The 27,038-nt window shown below is 43.1% G+C and overlaps 1 protein-coding gene across 1 annotated transcript in view; it reads left to right on the top strand.

The window, feature by feature from the left end:
• megf10 (multiple EGF-like-domains 10) overlaps positions 1–27,038 on the top strand; it is a 75,532-nt gene that overhangs the window by 7,671 nt on the left and 40,823 nt on the right. The window contains exons 2-4 of the mRNA XM_068706111.1: positions 10,818–10,953; positions 23,664–23,765; positions 24,301–24,401. Of these exons, the coding sequence (XP_068562212.1) occupies positions 10,818–10,953; positions 23,664–23,765; positions 24,301–24,401 (339 nt within the window). The remainder of the gene's footprint in view (positions 1–10,817; positions 10,954–23,663; positions 23,766–24,300; positions 24,402–27,038) is intronic.

Raw genomic sequence — 27,038 nt, 5'->3', positions numbered from 1 at the left:
CACAAACAGTGGTGTGAGAATGACCAGTGCATTGATTTAACCCTCGGACATGGTGTTCCTCAGTGAGATTTTGTTCTGTCTCAGCAACAAAAAGCAGTTGTAAGCGTTACAGTTGTGGTGCAAGTCTAATCAAGTCATCGTAAAAAGCTTAATTTCCTCCAAATATTAGCAACTATAATTGCGGACTCCTTTTTCAGCCAAACGATTGACAGGGTCAGATAAAGAAGAGGGAATTGTCTGAAATGTAAATGTCAATTACATTTGCAAAACAACCAAACCAAAACTGGATATAGATTGCAGTTAGTTACAATAGTAAGTCCAGGGGCTACTTTTTGTGTTTATGTTTGATTGAACTCAAACATGAGCAATTGAAGTGATTCATGTTACATTTAATTTAACTGTCAAGGCTTCAGGAGCATCACACTAATTGTTTTGTCAATCCCAGTGTTTCCCAAATGCAGATGGAAAGTGCAAAGTTTGCAGCAGATAGCCAGAATAGCCCCAATGATGAGAATGGATTTTCCTAAAGATGTTCATTTGTTAGGACCAGAATGTGACATTTTCTGTGGCATTCAGATTGTTACACTCATAAGCATTCTTTTGGATGTCTACTTTATCACTGTGTGTTTTCCATTTTCATCATTTTTAATTTCTGAGAGTTTCTAATTACATGCCATTGGAGTCCTTTTGCAATCTTGAACCATGGATTTTTACCGTGCAATACAAAGAAGTGTTTTTGATTCTGCGCATGGATCCCTTGTTGTTTCATTGTATTATATACAGCTTTATAAAATGCACCAGCTGTTCCTGTTAAGACATGTGAGGGTCCCGCTGGATAAAGACTGAACCAATATTGACTTTAATGGGTCTATAACTGCCACCTGCCAAAATCACACACACATTGTAACTTTTCTAGACCACCAACTCCAGGGTTGTGAGAATGAAAGTGCCTGAAAATGTGTGTGCATGTCAGATGCAACCATGTTAACTTGTTGTATTGTGTTGAGAACATGCCAGTGTGAATGGGTGTACTACGGAATGAACCAGTGCTCCCAGTAAATTCAGTTACATATGTTTTTACATTGGCCCATATAGAATCCTAACCTGTAGCTAATCATTAGCTAATCAATAAGGCTGTAGTCATATGTTGTTTTCAAAAATACATGCACTTGCTTCTGCTGACAATTTGTAGTTGAAATGCTTAAAATGCTGAAGTGGCCGTTAAGAATTTGATTGCTAAAATAATGCACAGTGACGTGTGAATGCGAAATGAAATTCAAGTGTCACTTTATTTACCTTTTGGACCCTAGACCGATTTTGAGGCCCTCAGCTCGAAAATAGCATACCCATACGATAATGAGTGTAGCGTTGCAACTGTAAGGGCTATTTTAATACTTTTCGTATTGAAATAACCCAAACGCTTGTGAGATGTGTTGATATGTCTAAATATCAGTATATATGTTACTGGTTAAGAGTAGATTGAAATGGCACACAGCAGAAATTGAAAATTCAAATTTCCGACTGGAAAAAAAAGCAATTTCAGGATATTTCTTTATTAGAAATCATGTAGGTCCAAGCTTTCCAGCTCTCCCAGATCATAGAACTATATGTTGAGGGTCTCTAAACAAAGTTTTACTTTGATATAGTGAAGCTTTATCTAGTACATATTGATCTAGTACGGAGAGGTCAAACGAGGTCAACCAAAATGTAATTTTGTTCCAGCTGTTTCATTGTAATTTTATATACTATATAATTATATATTTCACTTCTTTTATCACTAATAGTGTTCAATCTATCCATATGCAGCAGATTGGCATCATTTTGAAAGCCTGAATCCTCTCTGAGATTTTATCGTCTGAATTCCAGTTTTTTTCCTTCCAGTGCCTTACAGCCATAGTGAAGGGCCGATTTGACCCAATGAACGTTCCATAGACGCCTCACAGCCTGCTCTGTTGAAACAACCTAACGTGACTTTGGATGACAGAATCCGTTAGCCAATCAGAAAATAAAAACTACCCGAATGTCAAATTTCTCAACTCCGATTTGCTGAGACGTATAACCCTGCCTGTTCCGCTAGCAGGCACACGAGGCACACGACGGCAGCGCCAGCTTTGGATTCACACAGAGGGGCGTCCGCTGCGCAGATAGTAAACATGAACGGATTAATTTATTTTTTTAGCTGCAGAACATCTCAAAGTAAGGAGCTGGTTTATGATGTGATCGATTATGCGGATTATAATGATGGCTTTGTTTTGTAAGTAAAACTGCGAGGCTGTGTCGTAGCGGAATATGAAAAAATGTCTGCCACCGTCTGGTCGCTAGCGATCTCCGGAGCTAACAGGTGTTAGCATTGAATTAATTTTTCAAAACGTTATTGGCATAAATGTGGCGAGTGGGACTGCCTAGGGGGCGTTATATTGATTGTGTTACTTGGTATTATACGTAGCTTTGTCATATGTTGTGTTTGGAGTGTGTACAAACAGCTGAGATGACTTTGTAGCGCAGGAGCTGCAGTTTGAGCAGGTATGCGGCATCATTAAATTTGTTACTGATGAGTGCACGTTATGAGTGGATTAATTTTTGGATGCATGCGTCGCCCCCGCCGGTGGGGGCGCTCGGGCCAGATTGGTTGCACTGAAAGGACTCGAAGTCTCAGTTTAAGTAAAAATGCAGAAAGGAGCTGACATGTCATAAAGTGTGAGCATGTTTTGTAACTGCTGGAAGGAGTGACAAGTTAGCTTCCAGTAGGTACAGGTACAGGTTCGGCCAACCACATCCTTGCGCATTAGCGACTGTACTGTGTGAGACGCACTGGGCTTTCAGCTAATCCTAATGTAAACCCATTCATGTCACTATTAGACAGTCAGAGCAACTGAAATAGTACAAAGAGGGAGGAGTCCAAACAGAGACAAACATGATGGTTCAGGCAGAAACAGGACATTCACCCAGGAGACATATATATATATATATATTTGTGTGTGCATTAGAAACATATTTTAGAATCTTATTTAACTATTATATATTTCTGTGGGCATTGAAAAATATTTTTGTGGAGAGAGGTTTTTTATATATAAATATTTAAATGTAAATCACAAAATATATTTTATACATCTTTGTGTGAATATAATGAAATCCTGTTCATTTGAATCCCAGCGGATGGAAATGAACCCGATGACTTGCGGTGTTGGTGTACATGGAAACAAACTGTGTGGTGTTTCCCCAGTGAAAGTGAGTGAGGGAAAGTCCGCTCACACTGCAAGAGATGCACAGCTGACTGTGTGAGATGAAAGCGAAAACACAGCTTGGCCAACAAAATCTCACAACACACACACACACACACACACACACACACACACACACACACACACACACACACACATAGCAGCTGTGTTTTCGCAGAGGTTTCAGTTAGCCAACCAGAAGTGATGATTATTTTTTAGTAAAAAAAATTTGAGATATTTCAATATTTCCTGCTACATCTTCCAGTTCAGACGTTCAGTGTTTCCCACATGTTGAGAGTTTTTTTTGTGACTGGTAGCTCTACAAGAGAGTCGGCTGCAGCTGCAGACATTGTTTTTCATTCTGCACCACCACTATGTGTCTTTTACAATCTCAGTATGTCAATCATTTTGACACGTCATTGGGTCAGCTCAGTCAGAGTCAACTCTATCTGCACAGAGTTGTATACTATAATCAGTCTAAGCTGTACTTTGTCAGGCTTGCTCAACATCCATTAGAGTCAGCTGTAGGCCTACCTCATCAGCTTCAGCTGTTGTTTTGTCAGGCACAACCAAAGTGGACTGCAGTGGGAGAGTGCTGCATTTGCCCACTTTTTCCCTGAAGAGCCCTTCAAACAAACAAACAAAACGGATACACGGCACAGCATGCTGAAAGGGATATTTAAAAAAATATTTTTACACATCACCATATCATTGGGATATCATCAGTATGCTGGTATAGAGATGTACAACCCACTGTGTTTTATCAGCCTTTTTTCCATCACTGCCAACGTCATACATATTGCCAGAACATACAGCTCAAGACCCAGTGATGTTATCCATTTTTTTTTCTTGACTCTAGTAGTTACAACAACTTAAAATATTGTACGGAGAAGGTGATCATATTGTTAATGATGTTTATGCGCATTTTTAAGACACAAAACACCGGTAATGCAGGTGATGCATGTTAACCTGACGTTTGTTACACAGAACCGTCTGAGAAGCCATCCTTGGAAACTGTTGGAAAAGGACAGACATTTTCAAAAAATACTTGTCAGGTGATTGGATTTGCAAATCAAACTTTTCCATTGATAAAAGCCTTCAGTGTCGTTCTTTGCTCCTCTTTGGAAGAACAAATACTCTTCAGTTCTTAAATAACAGATGCTATCGCAGCATCTACGCTAACATCTGTAGGAGCCGCCGTAGTTGCTTTGAACAAACAGTCGCCTCATTATATCCCGTCACACATCCTTAAACCACTCCGAAGCTGCCAGCAGATTCTCACAGGAAGCTGATCAGTCCAAATCTCGGTGGTTTGGACACAAACGCATTAATGAGATGGATTTTTGTGTAATCTCGTCAGTCCTTAAATCTGATGTGATCTTGTGATATTATAAGAATCCAGCTGCCGTGCAAGGTAAGAGGCCCGGCAACACACCTTACTGACAATATGTTCCTGTTTGCATGGGTTTGAATAGCCACCTCATAGCCATATCAGCCCTGTGAGAGGACAAACAACTCTCTGAACATTGGTAGCTGTGAGAAAATGAGTATAAAGCCAGCAATACACAAATCTGTTTGTCTCATTTTAGCTACATTTGGATGCTTCCTGTATTTAAGAAAATCTGCCCTAAAAACTGCCCGGGTCTGCAATTAAATATTGGTCCATGACTTGAGTGCAGCCTTTGTCAGGCTCTGGAAGGACTTCAGACAGCAGGTCTTAGTTCCTTGCGGTCCTTTGTGAGTGGACAGAGAGGTTTCGATACTGTGCCGCCTGGAACAGTGTATCAAAGTTTCGCGGCCCAGCCTAATCCGTTCCATTAGGGTTTGTGAGTCTGGAGCCCTTTCACACACACAGCATGGCCCTTGTTTGTGCAGCAGTGCAGTTGTCTTGGGGTGGGGAGGGTTTCAGCATTGGCTGCTGCAGCTGTGCCCTGTCTTTGCTCAGTGAAACCAGAGAGGACTGGGCCCTGCTGGCCCGTAAACTGCCTGCACAGACACACTGTCAGCAGCCACTGGAGACATCTTGCAGTCTTACTCGATCGACCAAACGTTTTCGAAGGGAAGGAGGCCCGCCAGAAGACAGAGGGCTAACCTTGTTGGTCTCCAGAAGTTCAGCTCACTCATCAAGCAGCTGGAGTAATAAAGTCACCAGCTGCTTCTGTACCATTAAGGAAGAAGACCAGACATATTTAATGTGGACACGCTGACAAATCCAAAGATTTAAGTGGTACTTTTATACTTGATACTTTGGATTAGATTTGAACACCTTTTAAGTACACAAGTCTGTCTCACATCATGTTAACAGTGTACATGGAGTTTGGTTCTTTTAATGTATAAAGACCATACCAGCATCCTTGTTTATAGCCAATGTATTAATTTTAAACTTAAAGAGTAGGTTTGGATTTTTTTCTAGTCTATATCTTAATACAATAGTCACATGTCATATATATTGAAAGAGTTGTTGGTGGCTTTAATCATTCCTCCGGTCCATACTGACAGTGAAATTGTATCTTTTTAGCTTGAATCTAATTTGAAAGGCTGGTCATTGACAGCAGTGGAGATGAGAGGACAGTTTAGAGAGGAGGAATCCATCTTTATGAAATGAATGTTCACATTTCTAAATGATAAAGGCATCAGGCCTCTACTAATAATTCTATATAAATAAAAAAGATTTGACCGATACAGAGATAATAGAAACGATGCATTGAAAACTATAACGACTAAAGGAATCTCCATACTGGGAAAATGGGAAAAAAGTATAGGAGTGTTATATTTGAATACTAGCAATGGAATTTATATATTAAAGTGTATAGTAACATTGGTGTACATAACATATAAAGATTTCTTACCAGATATCCGTCCACCATGGTCTTTGAGATACAGATGTTGAAATCATTGATCGCTGAACTGGTACATAAAATGTGAGGTATTTTTGCTGTAATGCCAGTCTGTCTTTGTCCTGTTTGGCTGCTTGGCACCGTAATGGCACAAATAGACGTTCATCAAAATCCAAGCGGTGGCTGCGTTGACTTGTTTTTTGCCGAACGGCGGCTAACTTGACCTCAGTGTTTTACGGTGCTGTTGCACTGTGCTGCTCTTTCTTTCTGTCTGTGCGCTGTCAAGCTTTGTTTGTATTCATGCAAAACACCACGATGGGGACTGCACGAGCTATGAGCTACGAGCGGGTACTGAAGTGGACAGGTACACTTAATGCTCCATGTGGTGTACGTTGCAATATTCTCTGAAAGGGCAGAGGGCTTACCAACAAAATATTCAATGATGAAGCAAGAAGTCAACGAGTGTGGCAAAACCCGAGGTGGCACAAAGTCATTGCAAGTCAGAAGTTAGTCTCAAGTCTTTGTACTCTAGTCCCAAGTCAAGACTGGCAAGTCTCAAGTCCTAAACTTTGAGTTTTGAGTGCTAAAGAAGTCATAATGTGCACTTTACCCAATATAATGCCATTTTAACAACAGAATAACTGGCGCACATTAACATAACGTTTGTTCAATCAGGAGAGACAAGTGAATAATTAGTAGTTAACATTTATTATGACAGATGATGCGCTTGAACTCGAGATTTGGATCGAGTTGTGATTGCCCTGAGCGGCAACAATATAAACCCCCGTGGAGTTCAGACACTGGTGGTGATGGTGCTGATGAGGATGATGGAATGATGAGTTGATGAAGCTTATGAATCTGAGAAGATTGGGCAGAGATGGAGAGGTGGAGGGTTGCGTAACAGCAGCATGAACGTACTAGAGGTAGAGAGACAATCATATTTAAGAGAGACAGCAGCAAGATGAAAGCTAACCATATCCTTGTGTCGTTGTGCTATTGGATAGAGAGACCAGCTGATCTAGACTGCTGATATCATGATTGACAGCCCCGAACCACAACAGCAAGGAAATAATGAGTGTGCATGTGTGAGGAGTGATGGCAGATGTATGAGAAATAAACACAGGCTTAGGCATGCAAGAGTATAGTCTTCCTGACTGAACTTACGCTAGAACTTCATTTCTCCCTCTTAGTTTTCACTTGCAACTTGATTGGATGCTGTCGGATTGGTTCAATCAAAGCAGATCTGGGAAATTAAGTGTCGACTTCCTGGGAACGGCTTGTGCACCCGCACCACAGGGATAGTATGGTGAACATAAACCTAGCTCTAATGTCCTCTTTTCACACCGCTTCGTTATCAGTTATACATTTGTTTTTCATTGCATGAGAAAATGGACATGTGGCATGAGAGCGTGTGAAAAGTAACAATTGCATCAGTCTCTGGCAGTTAACACTGGCTAACATTAGCCATCATTATCTTTAGGTGGGCCTATATGTTTTCTATGATGAATGTGTTTCTATACCTGGTTGAAACCAAATGTCCTCTGGTGGGATAATAAAGTGTGTATTGATCATAAGGTAACAATTATTGCCTATGAATTCTTCCTACCTGACAGAGGAAGGCTGTGGCATGTCTTCTTCTTCATCTTCTTCTACATAAGCCGTGTTTCCGTTAAAATAATGACATGCACATTTACAAGTTTATACGCTAAATGGATTATGGAAACTCCTGTTTTTACTAGCACCACCTTCCCGGATATTCCCATAAAGCAGTGAATACTAATTGTCTTTGTCTCCGGATGCATGGGCCATGGCCAATACTAGCTGACATGAAAGAACAATTAAAACTTGCTCAATTGAAACTAATTCCTGAAGACCTCTCTCCATTTTTCTCTCTTACGTGGGTTTGATGGTTCGATGGTTAGAAGGCGACTTGTTTTGTTTCTGGTTCACAACCTTTATTTCTTCTACTCTGTGTGCTGGTGGATTACAGCCATTCAAAGCCTATAGCACCAACTTCTGACCAAACTACTCTGAAGCCGAGTTTATTCACTCCAAACCAGGAAATGCACCTAATTTGCATTTCTTTTCTGTAACCTTTTAAAAGTTTGCTAAAATTCGCTTGACAGTTGAATAGAAACACTTCTATCGTCTTGCATTGGAGTGTCCCAGTAAGCCATTACAGTGAGCCAGCATGCACCATAGCAGGTTACTTTTACAAACAAAACTAAGGCCTTTGCAATATACCCTTTCTAAAACCTGATGATGAAATTCCTTGTGTGTGAGGTAATCGTCACTGCAGTTTTTGGTTAGTTTACTTCTTTCTTTCTGGGCTTATCATCTGTCTGTCAGATGAAGTCCACACAGGTGGTGTGACAGGACTACTGATGCTCAGGATGTTTTGTAAGGCCGTTCACTGGGCAGACAGAGAGATATGCTCTGCTCAATGGCTGTGAGAAACACACAGGGGCTGGGGTGTAGGACACACACAAAGGGATTGAGTTTTCTGTGTCCTCCTGCTCCCTGAATAGACTTTAGCTCTGAGATGTCGATCACTCACAGTTAGTTCCACTTACAGCAACACTGTCAGTGATTACAGCTTCAGGATGATAGTGATTTTAGACATGACACTAAAAAAAGAGATGCCTTAGTAGTTGGCCCATTCTTGCGCACTTTATGGATATGGGCCTCCCTGTGCCTTTAGAAGGTCCAGGCAAATTAACCCTGAAACCAAGTGTACTCAGTTTAACAGCGTGAGAACAATTTGACACAGATAGTTGATAGCACAGGAGCACATATCTTAGAGAATGATGACTGAACTTGGGCTCAAATATTTTGTGAAAACAAAGTGATCGTCTACGTCACAAAAGAACTATAAAATCAACTAAAATCAGCTAATAAAGTAGGATTCAATTTCTAAGTGTGACATGCTGCAGCATGAAAGAGGAGGGTTCATGTGATACTTAAGAACCAAAGTATATGTTAAGGTACACTTACATCCACCTGTAGGCTCTGAGGCAATGTTCCTCTCCTGTACTGTAGGTAGTATCCTCATTCCCTCTCCCTGCTGTGCTGAGATTGGTGTTTCTTTATGTGAATGACAAGTTCAGAGCCTCAATACCAAATATCGAGGGTCAAATGCCCAATCTCGCAATGTTAATGAAAGTGAAAAATAAGTTGTACTCTACCCGTGATTCGTAACTTCTCTAAATTGTAATATGTTCTTCCTTGACCCATGCTACAGGCTTCCACTAAATGCCTTGATAATCAGGCCATAAGTTTTTCTGTAATCCTGCAGACAAACAGACTGACAAAGCATCAAACCAAACCATCAACATGGTTGGGAGGTTCATGATTCTTGTTTATTTGTTGTTAAAGTAAATGAACACTGAATTTTTATCAAACTGTCGAAGCTTTGCTCCTTGGACAGAAACTGTGCCTCATACAGGTCTTACATATTGTTATAAAAGCTTTGAAATACCTAAATAAAAAATATATAATTGACATATTGGAATGTTTTTTTATCAAAATTTTACCACTTTGCAGGCATAATATGTTGCATTTGTTGGTTGCAGTTTGTAAACACAGAAGCTTTGCTCCTCGGACAGAAACCGGCTGTGCCTCATAGAGGCCTTACTTATTATAAGAAGCTTTGAAATACCTAAATAACACCCGAGCCACCAATTGTTTACTGGAATTCTGTCATTGTGGTAAACGAAAAACCACAGCTGTGTAAAAGAGAACTGATTATCTTTATGTTTGTGGTTCCTCAGCCAGTAAAGATGGCGCTGTGTTGAATACTATTGATTATATGACGCAGATTAGTTTTAATCAAACATTTATGTTGCTAGACTAAAGGCACCACTTTGGAAATTTTAGGTTCCCATTGAAATTGTGTGTGACTGATGTGTTTAGTGGTGAACCAACTGCAAATTGCAGGTCTTCTAGAATTCTCATTCGGACCAGACTGTACAAACAAAAGCAAAAGAAAAGACTTCAATGATGAAACATTAAATCATAAAAAATCCAAAAAGATCAAACATTTTCAGCCTCTGTCAAATTCAAACAGCAGATAAGCTAAATCCAACATGCAGATGCATAATCCTACAAATATCGTCACACACATACATCCACGCCAGAGGTGTGACGTAAGATTGACAGAATCATCTTGATATTTAATAGACTTTAATAGTAATAACTGATGACCACTTGGACTTGACTTGGAACTTCATACATGAGTTTACACAGAATCTTGACGAGGAAACATTTGGATTTTTATACTTTATATTTTTATTTCTCCGTGCTTCAAACCCATATTCTCCTAAACTGTAGGGGGCAGTTTGGTGAAAACTCATGTCGAAATTTTGATTACTTTGCTTAATGATGTATAATGTGTTGCATTTGTCGGTTGCTGTTTGTAAACACACGGCATTCTAATTTGTCCAAATATTTGCACCCACATCTCCGCAAAACCCTGCGGAGGTGGAGCTTTGCTGGATTTTCAATGAATGCAGCAGAGGGACACACGTGTGTGCCTTGGTAAACAGACACACAGCCAATCTGACTCTACACAGAGTAGAGAAGAGACGACATGAACTGTACACCCTGCACATTGTTATTGGCTGGGGGTTACACCCTCATGTGGGGCCTAAGGCTCTTTGCCAATGCCCCGAAAAACCTTTGTATGTCATGAGTAGAATCTTGAACTGGATCATTTGCTGTATGCATATTATAACTTTTCCCCACCCTTTCCTGTCTGAAGGTGCAGCTCTGACTGAGATGGCCATGTCACTGCGCCACCACAGGACAGTCATATTGGCTGTAGCCTTCTGTTTCCTGCCTTGCATCACTTCCTCTCTCAACCTGGAGGATCCCAATGTCTGCAGCCACTGGGAGAGGTCAGTCTCAATGCGGCAATCAATTTAAAAGCTTTTGACCTCATGCTTTGCATACTACACCGTCTTCAGGGAGTGGTGTATGAGTTCCAGGGCCACCTTGGTAGATGGATCCGCCTGTGCATAGAATGAGGGTTACAACATAGTTCTAACCAGGAGGCAACCTCAGGTTCTGAAATGAGAAGCCTATGCGGAAGTGTCTTAAACTTGCATTCTCTTTACTGGCCAGCAGGGGGCGACTCCGCTGGCTGCATAAAGAAGTCAGATGGAAGTCTATGAGAAAATTACCCTACTTATCAATTGATTTATAACCTCTGTAAACACAGAAGTAGGGGACCCCAGCCAACCCAGGTAGAACGAAACTGAACTGCAGGGGTAGACAATCTGCACACCACATTACCCGAGTCATCAAAGAGCACAGGGACATAAAGGTGTATCATGCCCTAAGGCAGGGGTGTCAAACTCAAATACACAGTGGGCCGAAATAAAGAAATTGATACAAGTCAAGGGCCAGATGGGTTCAACGTTTATTGAAAACTTATTGAAAGAACCTTAGTGCACATATTGAACCTGGAACTAACAAGGCCTATAGAGTATTGCCTATAAAACAACATTAATTATGAAATAAATGAAATAAAAATTATAAATAATACATAAATAAATAAAAATAAAAGTAATAAAATCAGTTTCATTAATTGCTTATGGCTCTATCTGCAGTTTTTCCAGAGTAATTTCAAGTGGAAACAGTTTCTACAGGCAAACAACAGCCAAAAATAATTTACTTCAAAGACAAATCAAATGTCCTGTAGTAGCAAGAGAAAAAAAATGCAAAAATGAAACTACATTAGAAACTGAAAATGCGTCAAAGCACCGTTTGCTGCTCTGTGATGCTCACTGGTCTGAGCCAGACACTTGGTGTCTCATCTTGGATACAAGTTCATCAATGTCTGGGGTCAGGCTCTGAGCTGAGGAAATCCTCAGGATGGAGTGAAGGTGCTCATCAGTAAGACGAGTCCGGTGTGAAGTTTTGGTCATCTTCATCAAAGAAAACAGTTGTTCACACAAGTATGTGCTGCCAAACATAGAGAGCGTTTGAGCATCCTGGGAGCGCAGCTGGGGCATTGTGTCGGGGATGAAACGTGGAAACTCTGCAGTGCCCACAGACTCATATTTTGCCTTCAGTGTGTCACTAGATTGGAGCTCAATCAGCTCCATTTGGAGGTTTGATGGTGCGTTTTCCACGTCAGCTGCAAATGGATTACTGAGCAGTTCAAACCTGCTTTTTTGGGCTTCAAAATCGGCAAATCGCCGTGTGAAGTCAGCACCAAGTATGCCGAGTTTTTCAGCAAACTGTGTAGTTGGGAAGGCAGCGACCTGCTCTTTCATTGTTTGGCAGTGCGGGAAATGGCTCAAGTTTTCCTGCAGCATCTGCGTCTCCCACAGGCGCAGCTTGGTTTTAAAAGCCCTCACTGTAGCGTACATGTCAGTGATGACGTGGCCCCGCCCCTGAAGCTGCAGGTTGAGCACATTCAGGTGGCTTGTGATGTCACACAGGAATGCCACTTCACACAGAAACATTTTATTTCGGAGCTCTGCTGTGCCTTTCCCTTTGATTTCCATGAACTCACAGATCTCCTCACGCAACTGGAAAAATCTTTCCAGCACCTTTCCCTGGCTTAGCCATCACACCTCTGTGTGATAGGGCAAGTCACCATATTCTGTGCCTATCTTCTCCAGAAAAGACTTGAACTGGCGGTGATTTAAACCTTTGGCTCTGATAAAGTTAACCGCTAATGTTATGATGCTCATCACATGTTCCATTTTCAAGGCTTTGCCACACAACGACTCCTGGTGTATGATGCAGTGATAAGCTGTCAACTCACTTGTAACGTTTTCCTCCTTCATCTTTTCTCGGATCCTCCCCACCAATCCACTCTTTTGACCGCACATCGCAGGCGCTCCATCTGTTGTCAGTCCCACAAGTTTATCCCACGGCAGCCCCATTTTATCTACACATCTGGACACCTCTTCAAAGAGATCTTTCCCCATAGTTCTGCCATGCATTGGGTGTAATCCCAAAAACTCTTCTGTTACGCACAGGCTTGAGTCCACTCCACGGATGAAAATTGACAGTTGGGCAGTATCAGAAGTGTCGGTGCTCTCATCCGCAGCAAGGGAGTATGCGATGAAATCTTTTCCCTTTCCCACAAGCTGTTGTTGGAGATTGGCAGCAAGGTGACGCACACGGTCAGCAACGGTGTTTCGGCTTAGGCTCACATTTAAAAATGCTTGCCTTTTTTCTGGGCACACGGCGTCGCAAACTTTAATCATGCAGTTTTTGACAAATTCCCCCTCGGTAAAGGGCCGGGCTGATTTCGCAACCTCTGCTGCCACAATAAAACTGGCCTTAACAGCAGCCTCGCTTTGTGATTTGGCTTTAGTAAACATAGCCTGCTGTGACACCAGACTTCTTTTTAACTCCTCTACCTTCTGTAGCCTTTGTGTCATGTCCAGATGCTTGTATCTGTCTTGGTGCTTCGTTTCATAGTGTCTTCTTATGTTGTATTCTTTCATTACAGCCACACTGTCTCCGCACAGAAGACACACAGCTTTGCTTTTTACATCCGCGAACATATACTGTGCCTCCCACCTGTCTTGAAAACTCCTGTTTTCAAATTCCACCTTTCGTTTAGCCATTTTTTGGGGAGAGGGATAGTTGAAAGTTGACACAAGTGGTATGTAATACAGACTGTGAGGCGCGCTTTCGCGGGCCCGCGAATGCGCGACGACACACGGACAGTGCATTGTGGGATTTGTAGTATTATGGTGATGCGTGCGATATACCGGCGGGCCAGCTCTAATAGTAAATAGATTTTATCATGCGGGCCAAAGATAATTCATTCACGGGCCGGATGTGGCCCGCGGGCCTTGAGTTTGACACATGTGCCCTAAGGGGAGGGGTCAGGAGCAACACAACCAACACACACTCCACCCGTTTCACCAGTCCTATATCGTTCCAGCGAGCACAGACCCTGAAAAGGAGCCCAACATGTCCAAGAAAGAAGCATATGAACATACAAAGCATCGACCATGATGCTGCCGCACATATGTCGTCGACACTCACACCACGAACAAGCCCGCCACGCCATATGGTATGCAGACCACAGTGGGAGGGTCTCTTGTTGCCGTCTATGGACTTGGGAGATGCACCCACAAAGCCATCCTGCCAGGCATTTCTTGGATAGAACTTTACCTGCCACACTTTTCCTGAAGCACACAACAGAACTGTGCTACTGGCCGTGATGGATTATACTAGTGTGATTGTCACGGCCCACTGCCTCCACCAGAGGTGGGACTGTTACAGCCAGTGTGTGGTTGAGTCCTTTGACACTGGTCAGCCATGAAACGTCATATTTGGTTTGAGCCAAATTCAACGAGACGTTATGTGGAGCCTGGGAGATGGACAGGGTATTGTGCTCATTGAGAAATGTAAACTGTTTTAATACATTTTTCAGATTTTCAACAGTACTGACAATCTCCTTCTCACTGTTGCGTTGTTACGTTTTGCCTCAGCTTTCCTCTGAGGGTGAGCAAGCGGTAGATGACGTCCTAGCTAAGATTTTTCCTCCTCCAGACAATTAAAAGGCAGAGTGACAGATTAAATCGATACAAAGAGACAATCATTGATGACGGGGGGTCCTAGGCGATCATTCCAGTTCTTTCTCTGCTATGAGTCCCAGTCACAGATGGGTAGAGCTCACGGTGGCGAGAGACTTCAGACGGCCCACGGCCGTTGACGCTCCCTGAATCAGATTATTCATTTGGGTGGAAGCAAGGGGGCTAGGTCCAAAATGCCCCGTTGCAGTGGTCATCACTAGCAGGAAGTCCTGGTGAAGAGATGTTGGCGGTGGGTTTCTGTGGGAGGCTGATGTACCAGACATTACATTACATTACATTACAGTCATTTAGCAGACGCTTTTATCCAAAGCGACTTACAATAAGTGCATCAACATTGGTAATCAAAAGAACTACTAGTCACCAGAAGTCATAAGTACATTTCCTTTTCCAAACAAGCATCTAAGAGCATGAAGCAGAGCATAACTCAGAGCCAAAGTACAGTGCAGAAACAATAAAAACAAGCAACAAGCAACAAGCTAGTATGAAAACAATAAGTGCTAAGTGGAAGGCTCAGGGTAGCACTTCCTGAAGAGGTGGGTTTTCAGCCTGCGCCGAAAGATGGGCAGCGACCCCGCTGTCCTGACGTCAGTGGGAAGTTCATTCCACCACTGTGGGGCCAGGACAGAAAACAGCCGTGACCGGGTCGATCGGCCGCCAGGACCTCTGAGCGACGGGGCAACCAATCACCCCGAGGCAGCAGAGCGAAGTGGTCGGTTTGGGGTGTAAGGCTTGACATTGGCCTGGAGATAGGAAGGAGCTGTTCCTTTCACTGCCCTGTAGGCTAGCACCAGAGTCTTAAACTGGATGCGAGCTCTTACAGGTAGCCAGTGTAGAGAACGGAGAAAGGAAGTTGTGTGGGAGAACTTGCGGCGATTGAACACCAGGCAAGCTGCGGCTTTCTGGAAAAGCTGCAGAGGTCTGATGGCCGACGCTGGGGCTCCGGCGAGTAGAGAGTTGCAGTAGTCCAGGCGGGAGATGACAAGAGCCCGGATGAGAACCTGCGCCGTCTCGTCAGTCAGGAAGGGACGAATCCTCCTGATGTTGTAGAGCAGGAATCTGCAGGAGCGTGTAACGGATGAAATGTTTGCCGAGAATGACAGTTGGTCATCCAGGGTCACACCCAGGTTCCTCGCAGTCCGAGTTGGCGTCACCACGGTATCATCAATGGTGATGGACAGGTCCCGGTGTGGGCAACCCTTCCCCGGGAGGAACAGTAGCTCAGTTTTGTCTAGGTTGAGCTTGAGGTGGTGTGTCGTCATCCACTTCGAGATGTCAGCCAAACACGCAGCGATGCGCGTCTCCACTTGGGTGTCACCGGGGGGAAATGACAAGACCAGCTGGGTGTCATCGGCATAACAATGGTAGGAGAAGTCATGCGAGTGAATAACAGAACCCAGAGATGTTGTGTAGAGCGAGAAGAGAAGGGGGCCCAGGACTGACCCTTGCGGAACCCCCGTAGTCAGCATGCGTGGTTCCGACACGGCCCCCCTCCAGGTCACCTGGTAGGATCGACCCGTCAGGTAGGATGCAAACAGGGAGAGTGCAGAGCCTGAGACACCCATCTCCTTGAGGGATGAGAGGAGGATTTGATGGTTCACAGTGTCAAACGCCGCAGACAAGTCCAGGAGAATCAGGACAGAGGAGAGAGAGTTAGCTCTCGCGGCTTGAAGCGACTCTGTCACCGCAAGGAGGGCCGTCTCTGTCGAGTGACCCACTTTGAACCCGGACTGGTGGGGGTCCAAAAGGCTGTTTTGGTGGAGATAGGAAGACAGTTGGTTAAAGACAGCACGTTCAAGTGTTTTGGATAGAAAGGGTAGAAGAGAAACCGGTCTGAAGTTCTTGACATCAGAGGGGTCAAGTGATGGTTTCTTCAGAAGGGGGGTGACTGGCGGTCTTGAAGGCCATGGGAAAGCATCCTGAAACAAGAGATGTGTTGATGAGGTGGGTGAGGAAAGGAAGGAGTTCAGTCGCAATAGACTGAAGAAGAGGGGAAGGGATCGGGTCAAGGGAGCACGTGGTGGGGCGGTTAGATGTAACAAGGTTGAGGACCTCGTTAGGGGAGAGAGGAGCCAGAAAGGGTAAGATGGGGCGTGGAGATGGGAGGGAGAGCTGTGGGGGCAGGATTGGACAGGGAGAGAGGGGCTGAGAGAAGGAGGATCTGATATCGTTTACCTTCTTGTCAAAGAAGTTGGCGAAATCATCAGGGAGAAGGGAGGAAGTAGGAGGAGGGGGTGGGGGTTGGAGGAGTGAAGTGAAAATTTCAAAGAGTTTTTTAAGATTGGAGGTAGAGGTTAGGATTTTAGAGCGGAAGAACGCAGCTTTAGCAGTAGATAGAGAGGAGGAAAAAGTGGAAAGAAGAGCTTGGAAGTTAAGAAGGTCCTCCGGGAGTTTGCCTTTTCTCCATTTACGCTCAGCCTCTCTTAGGCTCCGTCTATCAGTACGCACTGAGTCCGACAGCCACGGGGCAGGTGGAGTTGGGCGTGCAGGCCTGGAGGTGAAGGGACAGAGTTTGTCCAAAGAAGAAGTAAGGGTGGAGAGGAGAAGATCAGTAGCAGTATCAGGGGATAGGAGAGAGAAGGATTCAGGGTCAGGGAGAGCAGAGGTGACAGAAGAGGAAAGATCAGCAGGGGAGAGGGAGCGGAGATGACTCCGGGTAGAAACCATGTGGGTAGGTGGAGGAAGTGATGGAGCAGAGGATAGGGAGAGGGAGTAGGACATGAAATAGTGGTCAGAGAGCTGGAGGGGAGTGACAGAGAGGTTAGCAGTAGAACAGTGCCTAGTGAAGATAAGATCCAGCTGGTTGCCGGCCTTGTGGGTAGGAGGAGAAGAAGAGTGGTAAAGGTCAAAGGAGGAGAGGAATGAAAGAAGAGGTTCAAGCTTGTCGGTCTGGATGTTGAAGTCACCGAGCAGGATGAGCGCCGAGCCATCGTCATGGAGGTGCGAGACTAATGTGTCGAGCTCCTCCAGGAACTCACCAAGAGGCCCTGGTGGGCGATACACAACAGCAATGGTGAGCTTGACTGGATAAGTGACAGTAACAGCATGAAATTCGAAAGAGGACGGGGAGAACTGAGGAACAGAGACAAGAGAGTATTTCCATTTTGGGGAAATTAGCAGGCCAGTACCACCACCCCACCTCGCAGCTCTGGGAGTGTGAGAGAAAGAGTACACATCTGACAGAGCTGCGGGTGTGGTGGTGTTTTCTGGTGTGATCCAGGTCTCAGTTAGAGCAAGAAAGTTAAGGGAGAGCAAGGAAGTGTAACCTGAGATGAACTCAGCTTTCGGCACTGCCGACTGGCAGTTCCAGAGCCCCCCCCGCCACCATTTGCTCGCCCCGAGCTGAGAGAGTAGGATAGATGAGGTTAGTGGGGTCGCGGCTCCTGAAAGCTGCCCAATGTCTACGTGACCGCCGGGTAGAGGACCGGACAGAGATAGGATGCAAACACATGGTAGTACACGCTCAAGAAGTCTTAGCTTGACGAAGTCGGGCTTGAAAAAGTCGGCCTGTTGCCTTTGTTTGCCAGACGCTTGAAAGCTGACGCTTCCAGCAGTGGTTAAGTACAGCTATCTACTGATTGCTCATTGTCTGCCAGGAGTGGAAGCTCCTCCTTTGCAATCAGTGAACCAGGCTTGATCAAACAAGCCGTTTCAAACAAGCAGAAACTCAGATAGCACTTCACAACTGAGGCCACTGAGACAGGCCTAAGTACAGCTATCGAGACAACATGAGATATTGTCGTCATCGTCATCTGCAGACGAAACCAGTGTCTCACTCAGCAGGGACGACTGAATGACCGGAGGCTGTGTCAGAAGGTTGAAGGCTGGGGCGGGGACTTCAATGGCATTGATCTCGAGCTCCAGCTCACTCTCATCCCCGCAAATCATCACATCAAAGCCTCGGAAGTGATCCCATCGCTGCTCGGCAGGTTGGGCAGGCTGGTGGCTGCTGAACACCACTCTCTGCACGGTCCATGCCAAGGCATTTCACTTTGTGAGGATCCATCCCGGCGATGAGGTTGGGACATGATGTGCACTGACGAGGTTACTGAAGCGCCAACTCCATCCGAGGTGGGAGGCAGACAGACAGTGGGTAAATTGTCATTTGCCTATTATGCTGCCCAAACATATTCATGCACCTCCTTCCCCATGGAGTCCAGTAGAGCAGTGGTTCTCAAATGGGGATACGTGAAGGCACTCCAGGGGGTACGTGAGATTTAAAAAAATATATATTTAAAATTAGCATCCATTCTAAAATGGCATCCTGAAGAAAGTAGAGCTGTGGAGAAGGGCCTCTGCACAGGGGGATTTCACCTGCTTTCCTCAGGTGCATGATTTTCTCTCTAGTGAGGATGTGGACAGAGCTCTGGTCAAGTCAGTCATAGTGGAACATTTGACCAACTTGATTCAAGATTTTCATTCCCACTTTCCTGACATGGAGGATACATCTGCACAGCTGGATTGAGTGAGAAACACTTCTCTTGTCCGAAGCAAACAGAAGCAAGCTACCTGTCACTTATCAGGAAAAACTCCAGGAAGTGTCATCTGACCGTGGCCTCCAGATGAAGCCACATCCACACTAACACAGTTTTGTGTGAGTGGGAAGCAGGAGCACCCTGACCTGGGACAGAAAGCTTTGGAGCAGCTACTACCCTTTGCCTCCACATATTTATGGGAGGCCTCCTTCTCTGCAATAACTGTGATCAAAACAAAGCAAGGAAACAGACTGTGCCTGGAGAAGAGCTCGATCGCAGCAGTTGCCTTCCTACCACCAAGACTGACAAAGATCCTCAGTGAAGCACAAGTTTCTCACTAAAATGTAAATGCAAAAGCACTCAGTTCAATGCAACAATGCAATCTTCAGTATTGACAGTTTATTAAATCAGACACTGATGGCACAGCGCTGTGTATTTTTTTCAACCAAAAATGCTTTGCGCTGGTTAGGGGGTACTTGGCTGAAATCATATTTCACAGGGGGTACATCACTGAAAAAAGGTTGAGAACCACTGCAGGAGAGGGTTGAGTTAGAAGTTTATTTTGTAAACACACTATGCATTCAACGAGCGGGAAGTGACATGCAGTCCCTGACAAGTCCATAAGGAAGTGGGGTGCCTAAAGCTTTAAAGTTTTGTTAAGAATGTGTTGGTGTTGAATGTGAATGCTCGGTGTTGCACAGAGCAGATCAAGCCTAGGAGTAGGTAGAATAGCTAGAGCATCCGGTCAACACCCTTTAATGTATTGTGTCACATCACTACAACCATAAATCCTTGATCCATGTCGTTTATAACTGGACTAGAGCTACAGCACTGTAGGCTACAGCACAACAAAGTAGGAAATAACAACAATTAAAACAGATCAATTTAACTACATAGCATATTAGTAGTACTACTTATAGGCTAGCAAAGAACATACATGAAATGTGACCAAATAAAAAAAATCTGCACGTTGTGCAGGCAAAATGATCCGCTTCTGAAACGCTCCTGGTGTGGTATGACGCATGAGGAACGCAGCTGGAAGGTGGAACTGAATAACTGAGCATAAAGCTCTGCATTCTTGTTGTCATCAACATGTATCTTGTTTGCAAGCTTTTAAAATCATTGTTAAAGTGTTGAATAGGTTAAATAAAGCTTTTGGCTGATTTTTTAATTCAAAGAAAGCTTGGAAATCCATTAAGTGAGATGTAAAAGAAAAATGGTGGGGGCAGATTTCCCAGCTATATTGTCTTTCCCTGACTAATCTGAGGAAACAGCTGCATAGTTACTCAGAGCCTCTCCCTGTGTCATTGTCCTGAAGACTTCAAAGGAAACCAAGAGAGTGACAGGACACACAAGCTGGTGATAATGAGGCTTCTTAAGAAAGACTCGCTACCACCAAGGTCTTTTTGCAAAATTTGGGTAAAATTGTGTCAAAAAGTAAAGTTAACATCATGTGCCTTTTTTCTAAACGTCAGTATTTAATATTATTATTATTATTTATTATTATTATTGTTGTTTAAGGAATTCAACCATAGCATATAGTGATACGTTCTGGTATTAGTATAAACAAATAAATCAAATGTACCTGTAAAGGTCACATTACAAAAGGCAGAGAAAAACAAATGTATTGTCTGTATTGTGTAATATTGGGTGTTTCATTGCACTCAAGGCCTAGAATGTAAGTATATGGAACCACTTTAATTCATGGGTCTGTAATATCTCATTATTCTTATAATGTTTCCTGAAAAGGACGATGTAAATTTAACTATAAAGCAAGGAATGTGTGTGTGTCTGTGTGTTCATTGCTTATCTTGAGAACCACTCATTGGATCTACTTCACACTTGGGGGGTGTAATGCTGGGGACCCAGGGGAGTGTAGTGTTGAATTTGGTGCAATTTGGACTCGGGACTTTAAATATAAACAACCTTTGAATAAACAAGCCAATAACGCTCTGTGTAGCAGCGGGGCTTCAAACATCTGAAGACTGAGCATGTTGTCTGCAAAGGCCACACCGCGGCTCATTGAATGCTTTTCACTTTGACTGCTGAATGCTGGATGTCTAAAGAAAGTAAAATGCAAATCAACTTTTATTGTCACACATGTACGCAGCACAGCCCGAAGTGAAATATAGTCCCTGCATTTAACCCATCTTATTGGGAGGTACCCCCCAGGTTAACACTGTTAGCACTGTTAGCCTTGTTAGCTGCTGTTAGCGGCACGTGGAATCACGGTCCAGGTTTATAGAAACATGTCAAATTTGGTGATTAGCGCCACCTCCTAATAATATAGGAAACATTATCGAGAGAGCTGGCCAATGTTAGCCCTCCTGAGTATTGTTAAATAACATTAACAGTTTTATGGTTGGATATGTATTACAATCTAGTACATGTAAAATACGACTGGCTTGGCACAATGTGTGCAGTGACGTAACAACCTTTTCTTCTGGCTCCTTGGATAAAATGATGGAATTAGCAAGATAGCTACGTAGGCAACCATCCACCAGTTAGCTTGTTAATTCCACCATGTATACAAATACACACTTAACTTATGAAACTCAAATGAAACCAGTGTTAACTATTAAATACCTTAACAGCTCAGGTCAGGTGTTTAGATGGTGAGATGGTTTATTACATTTAAATGGTTTGCTCTGATTTGATCTGGTAAAGCTTGCTGGATCTCTGCCTCAGAAGAAAATTATCCTTAGTATTTATTGGCATCATGGATGGATTTGTTTTGACCAGGCTTGTAACAGTTGTTTTGAGTTGGATGATTTTTGTGTAATATGGTGGTGACGGATCAAATTTGCAAGCATTCTTTGATCTTTTTTTGCAGAAATGTTTGCAGATTCCTTTTGGATGTTTGACTTGATCCACAGAAAATGTATCTGCAACATTTTTTTTTATAATAGATAGTTTAAATAATTTATCAAAAGCAAATGTCAAACTTTATCTGGTGTCAGTTTTTGCTACTCTTGTCTTTGGGTTTGGCTTTATTTGATGGCTATTTTTTCACATCGTCTGATATATTATTGACTAAATAATGCTAAAGAAAATGCTACTCTAGCTTTACTGATACAAGTTTTGAATTGTGTTCAGTTGACAGATGTAAAATGTATCAATAACAGGTGATTTGATAATTTAATAACTTAAGTTATTGATCATGTACTTAATCAAAATACCAAACAAACAACCTACAATAGATGCTTTAAATTCCATGTAAGGACTTGCTGCTTTTCTTTGTTTCATATCATTTAGCTGAGTATAATTCATATTTTTGCTCAGGCTAAATAAGCTATACAAAGCCAATTCATTCAAAAATAACAAAAGTATAACTAACACTAGAATATGGGCGACTGGCTAAGTGGCGAGCAGGGCCGTCCTTCAATCTGAGGATCGGTGGTTCAATCCCCGGCTCCGCTAGTCGCATGTCGATGTGTCCTTGAGCAAGACACTTAACCCCAAAATTGCTCCCGTAGCTGTGCCTACGTATATGAATGTGATAGAATCTGAATTGTAAGTCGCTAAATGACTGTATTGTAATGTAATCCAGGATTGATATTGAAAATAATCATTAATAGGGAACCACCTAAATAAATCATTCCAATATGTTATTCTCATGATATCCAATATTATTCCAATCAATATATTTGAACATGATCTTTCTCAAAGCCAGAGAAGAGAAGTAAGTCTCACACTTGTCATTAAGTATAAAGTCTGGAGCTGCTCCATAGACAATGAATGGGAGACTGATTTTGTGTTTTCTTTTTTCAAACCCAGATGAGTTTTATGCTGTTGTAGTGTCCTCCGTTGTGAAACCATATACTCAGAACATTCCCGTGGGTGCTCTCAGTGTAACATCGTTCCCAATTCATTGTCAGTAGAGCAGTTCTACACTTTATACTTGATGATCACACATTTAAGTTTTATCACTCTAGCTTTCAGATTTATGAGAGAGTTTTTCATGTTTACTAATATTTTGGGAGAACATTTTAAGAATATCATGTATGAATTTGGAAATGTGATTTAGTGCCCCTTTAACTGCAGCCATAAGTGATACAGTAAGTAAATACATGCGTCCAAAGAGCCTGTGGTGAAACCAATAAGATCACGCGGCAGTCATAAGGTAGCTTTTGTCAACGCCCCAACAAAGTCGTTTTGATTTGACTGTGAGACATTATAATTCAAGTCATTATACAATACTCACCAATGGTGTGTAACACAGAATACAGTGGGTAGTGGTACACAGAGCATGGAGGGGTGGGGGGGTTAATCCTGCCTTCATACATACACAAAGACACACACACACACACACACACACACACACACACACACACACACACACACAAAAGCAGCTTAATGACGCCCTGATTAAAACAGTCAGTGGTCTGAAGAATGTGCACACGGGGTGTCCTGTTGGATAAACATGGGTGGTAGGGTGTTATGCATGAAACCTCTGCGTGCGCACACACACACACACACACACACACACACACACACACAGACACACTCTGGTTCTGCTCCTTATGTCTGATATCTCTCTCCTTTCTCTTCCTGTGCTTTCAGTTACTCGGTGACAGTGCAGGAGTCATACGCCCATCCCTTTGATCAGATTTATTACACCAGCTGCACCGACATCCTCAACTGGTTTAAGTGCACCAGACACAGGTGAGAACTACAGTACATCGCTGAGGCCGGATACAGACCAGAATGTGTGTGAGTGTGGAGAGAGTGCTGGTTTATTAAAAGACCATACCATTGTTTTTGCATGCTTAAGCCTGTGTTTAATGTTCTTGTCTACCGACCACTCAAAGCGCTTTACACTACATGCCGACATTCTCCCATCACTCGTTCATGAGTTAAAACAACAAGCTGTAATGCTTTTTGCAGCATAATAAGCAATAGTAAAGTAATTTCATAAATAACTAATATCTATTGCTGTGCTTTATCTGTATGTCAGGGAATTAGTTAAACTATAATATCCATCCATGTATATTTGTATCACTCTGTCTACGATCTGCTCATCTCGAGTTAAAAGGTTCCATACCCTATATAGACAACCCAGACGACTCCCTTTTCCACTCCACATTGTATACCACACCATCAAATGAGCACAGAATAACCAACGTTGTGCATGTATCTAGCGTTTCCTTTTATTGAGTGTCTGATCGTGTATGTGACCGAACTTCCCGCCTGTGAGCAGGGTGAGCTATCGGACAGCCTATCGAAGGGGAGAGAAGACCATGTACCGGAGAAAGTCCCAGTGCTGCCCAGGCTTCTACGAGAATGGAGAGATCTGTGCTCGTGAGTATCTATATCATCATCATCATCGAGGATCACTTCTAGTCGAGTATGATTGGCGTCCGTGTTGGTGGATTTTGTCATTTGTGGGTCTTCAGGTGGCTGTAGAGGCCGATCCATGAGTCAAAGGTTCTGTTGCAATAGTGACATTGGGAGTGGTTGTCATGGTCCCAGTGGTTTGTGGAGCCATTGGTGGGTCTTTCCTTTTTTGGTTGCCTTTTTTCTCTTGCGGTGTGGGGAGGTTTGTTTCTTGCTGCGTGCTAAGCCTTCATAGACCATCCTGCTCCATAGGTTTCATGTTGAGAATTGTGGATGTTTGATCAGCACTTTCTCAAATAGGGTTTGATGTTTTCTTTGGGTGCGTTACCCTTCCTTCAGTTGATCACAGAGCATTTGTTTTGGTTGGCGGTATTTGGGTTGCATATGTCTGCTATCTGTGGTCTAGCAGGCTCAAGCCTGCAGGGTCCAAGGCAGAACTACTTCTTGATAGACGAGAAGTTTGGTCTGGATGTTCCGATCCTCAAACATTCTTTCTCAGCTTTTCTTGACAGCTCTTGTGGAAAGAAGGTAGGCCAAGGTAGGCAAAGTGATCCACATTCTCCAAGATGTTGTTGTCCACAAAAATTGAGGGGACTTGGGCAGGTTGGTCAGCTACTGGTTGGTGTAAAATCCGAGTTTTCTTGATGTTAAAACAAAGTCCCAGGAGCTGGCAAGCTCTGGTGAAGGCATTCATGATGCTCTTGAGGTCCTTGTCAGATTGAACAACAAGTCATGTTCTTCTGTAAGAGACGCAAGAACTTGAGATACTTGTTTTGGCGTCTGATCTGGGAGAGGGCTCACCAGACGGAAGCCCAGTTCACAGAGCCAAAGGCCGTTGTGAGGTCGATGAATGCCATATATCACAGTAGACGTTGTTTTTGACATTTCTCATGTATGGATTGTTAAAATCATGTCAGAGGGCGAAAAAGCAAATTAAAGGCAAAACTTGGATAAATGAAGAACACTGTTTGGTTTCAGTATGAACATGATAAGAATCGTATGATTATGAACATATGTGAATCATATGCTACGGCTTTGACAGTCACCACACTGCAGGAGAGTTGCCTCTACAGGCTGAGGAAACAGAACCTTTGTCATCTACATGTGTTGTCATTACTGTAACTTCACTTTTCATTGAGGCTACTGTTCACCCCCCCCCCCCCCCCCCCCACTCCCCACCCCCACCCACCCACCCCTCCCTTTCAGTAGCCAGCAGTCAGTAACAGGTGTGAAGCCACAGCGGCCATTGGCAAAAACAACAACTGTTGTTCAGCAGCGACAGTAAAAGAAATCATTATGCTAACACAGCCTGCTATTGTGATGGTTGAAGTGGTTGGTGATAGAAGCTGTGTGCTTCAGTGGAGACCACAGTTTGATTCATGCGGGGGCTGTGAAAATGTGTGCCCCGGGAGATCAGAGGGGAATTTACTTCAGAGGAAAAAGGCTCTCTTGTATAAGCAACTATCACATGTTGCTCTGAGAGTCTCACTGAGGATTTGCCAGATACTCCAGGCAGCATGGCATTTCCAGATGAGCGTCAGATAGCAAAGGAAGTCAAATTGCATATAGGGTTAAATGAGTTAGTACATTTTCTTTGGATGCAGTCTGTGCGCCTGCTACACATTAGAATTTGAAAATGTAATGCAAAGCCCAGTCAACAAAAGTAAGATGGTTTAGTGATGACATATGTAGGGGTTTAGCAACACAATGCCATAAAAATCTGCTGATGGCAGAGGGAGATTATTCTTCTCCTTCTTCTCCTTCTTCTTCTTCTTCTTCTTCTTCTTCTTCTTCTTCTTCTTCTTCTTCTTCTTCTTCTTTTTCTTCTTCATTGGTAACTATCTGGTAAACATAGTGAAGAAATTAGTAACCCTGGTCTTAATCCCATGGCATCAAATACAGACGACTGGGGAGTATCCCTTTGCATCTCGATATCGACGCACAATGCATCCCGTCTGTAATAAGGCATCTGTATGAGACGCACCATCTGCGTCATTATTATGCAATGGAGCGAGAACACCCACTAGGGAGGTGTGGTGGATGAGTAAAATAAACACTCAGGAGACAGGTTGACAGGTTGTGCTGTGGGAAAGCAAAAATGTATTGATTTTTACAGACAACGTCCGTCCGTCACTTAGAACACATAAACATGTTTGTAACGGTGAATCACTTGTTATTTTTGGTTTTGAATCAAAGGTTCAAGGAATTCTTTGTCATGTGCATGAAAAATGCCACCAGTGCATTTCCATACAGTGAAAAAGTTCAACATGTACACATGAATGCAATGATTAAAAATGAAAATCATTAAACATGAATAATTATTAGATAAAACAGTGTTCAAATAAATTAGGGCCTGGATGAGTTTAGTCCCTTATGATGGCTTTTGCAGTTTTTTTTAGACTTAGCATCATATATCGCATTCAAGTCCGGTTGTTAAATCAGCACCTCGTTGTCATTTTCAACCTTTTCTGAGCTGGATTGTAATTTAATTTTGGACATCATTTATGGTTAACTGTTTGGATTAGTGTCTTCTTGCAACAGAAAACGTGTATGCATGGAGACATAAAAGCTGGTTAAAGATCCGTTTAATTCAAATTGCTC

This window comes from Cebidichthys violaceus, unplaced genomic scaffold (genome assembly GCF_023349555.1).
Source record: "Cebidichthys violaceus isolate CVI_PGR_0920_01 unplaced genomic scaffold, fCebVio1.0.p SCAF_12, whole genome shotgun sequence".
NCBI lineage: Eukaryota > Metazoa > Chordata > Actinopteri > Perciformes > Stichaeidae > Cebidichthys > Cebidichthys violaceus.
This window is presented reverse-complemented; position numbering and strand designations above follow the sequence as displayed.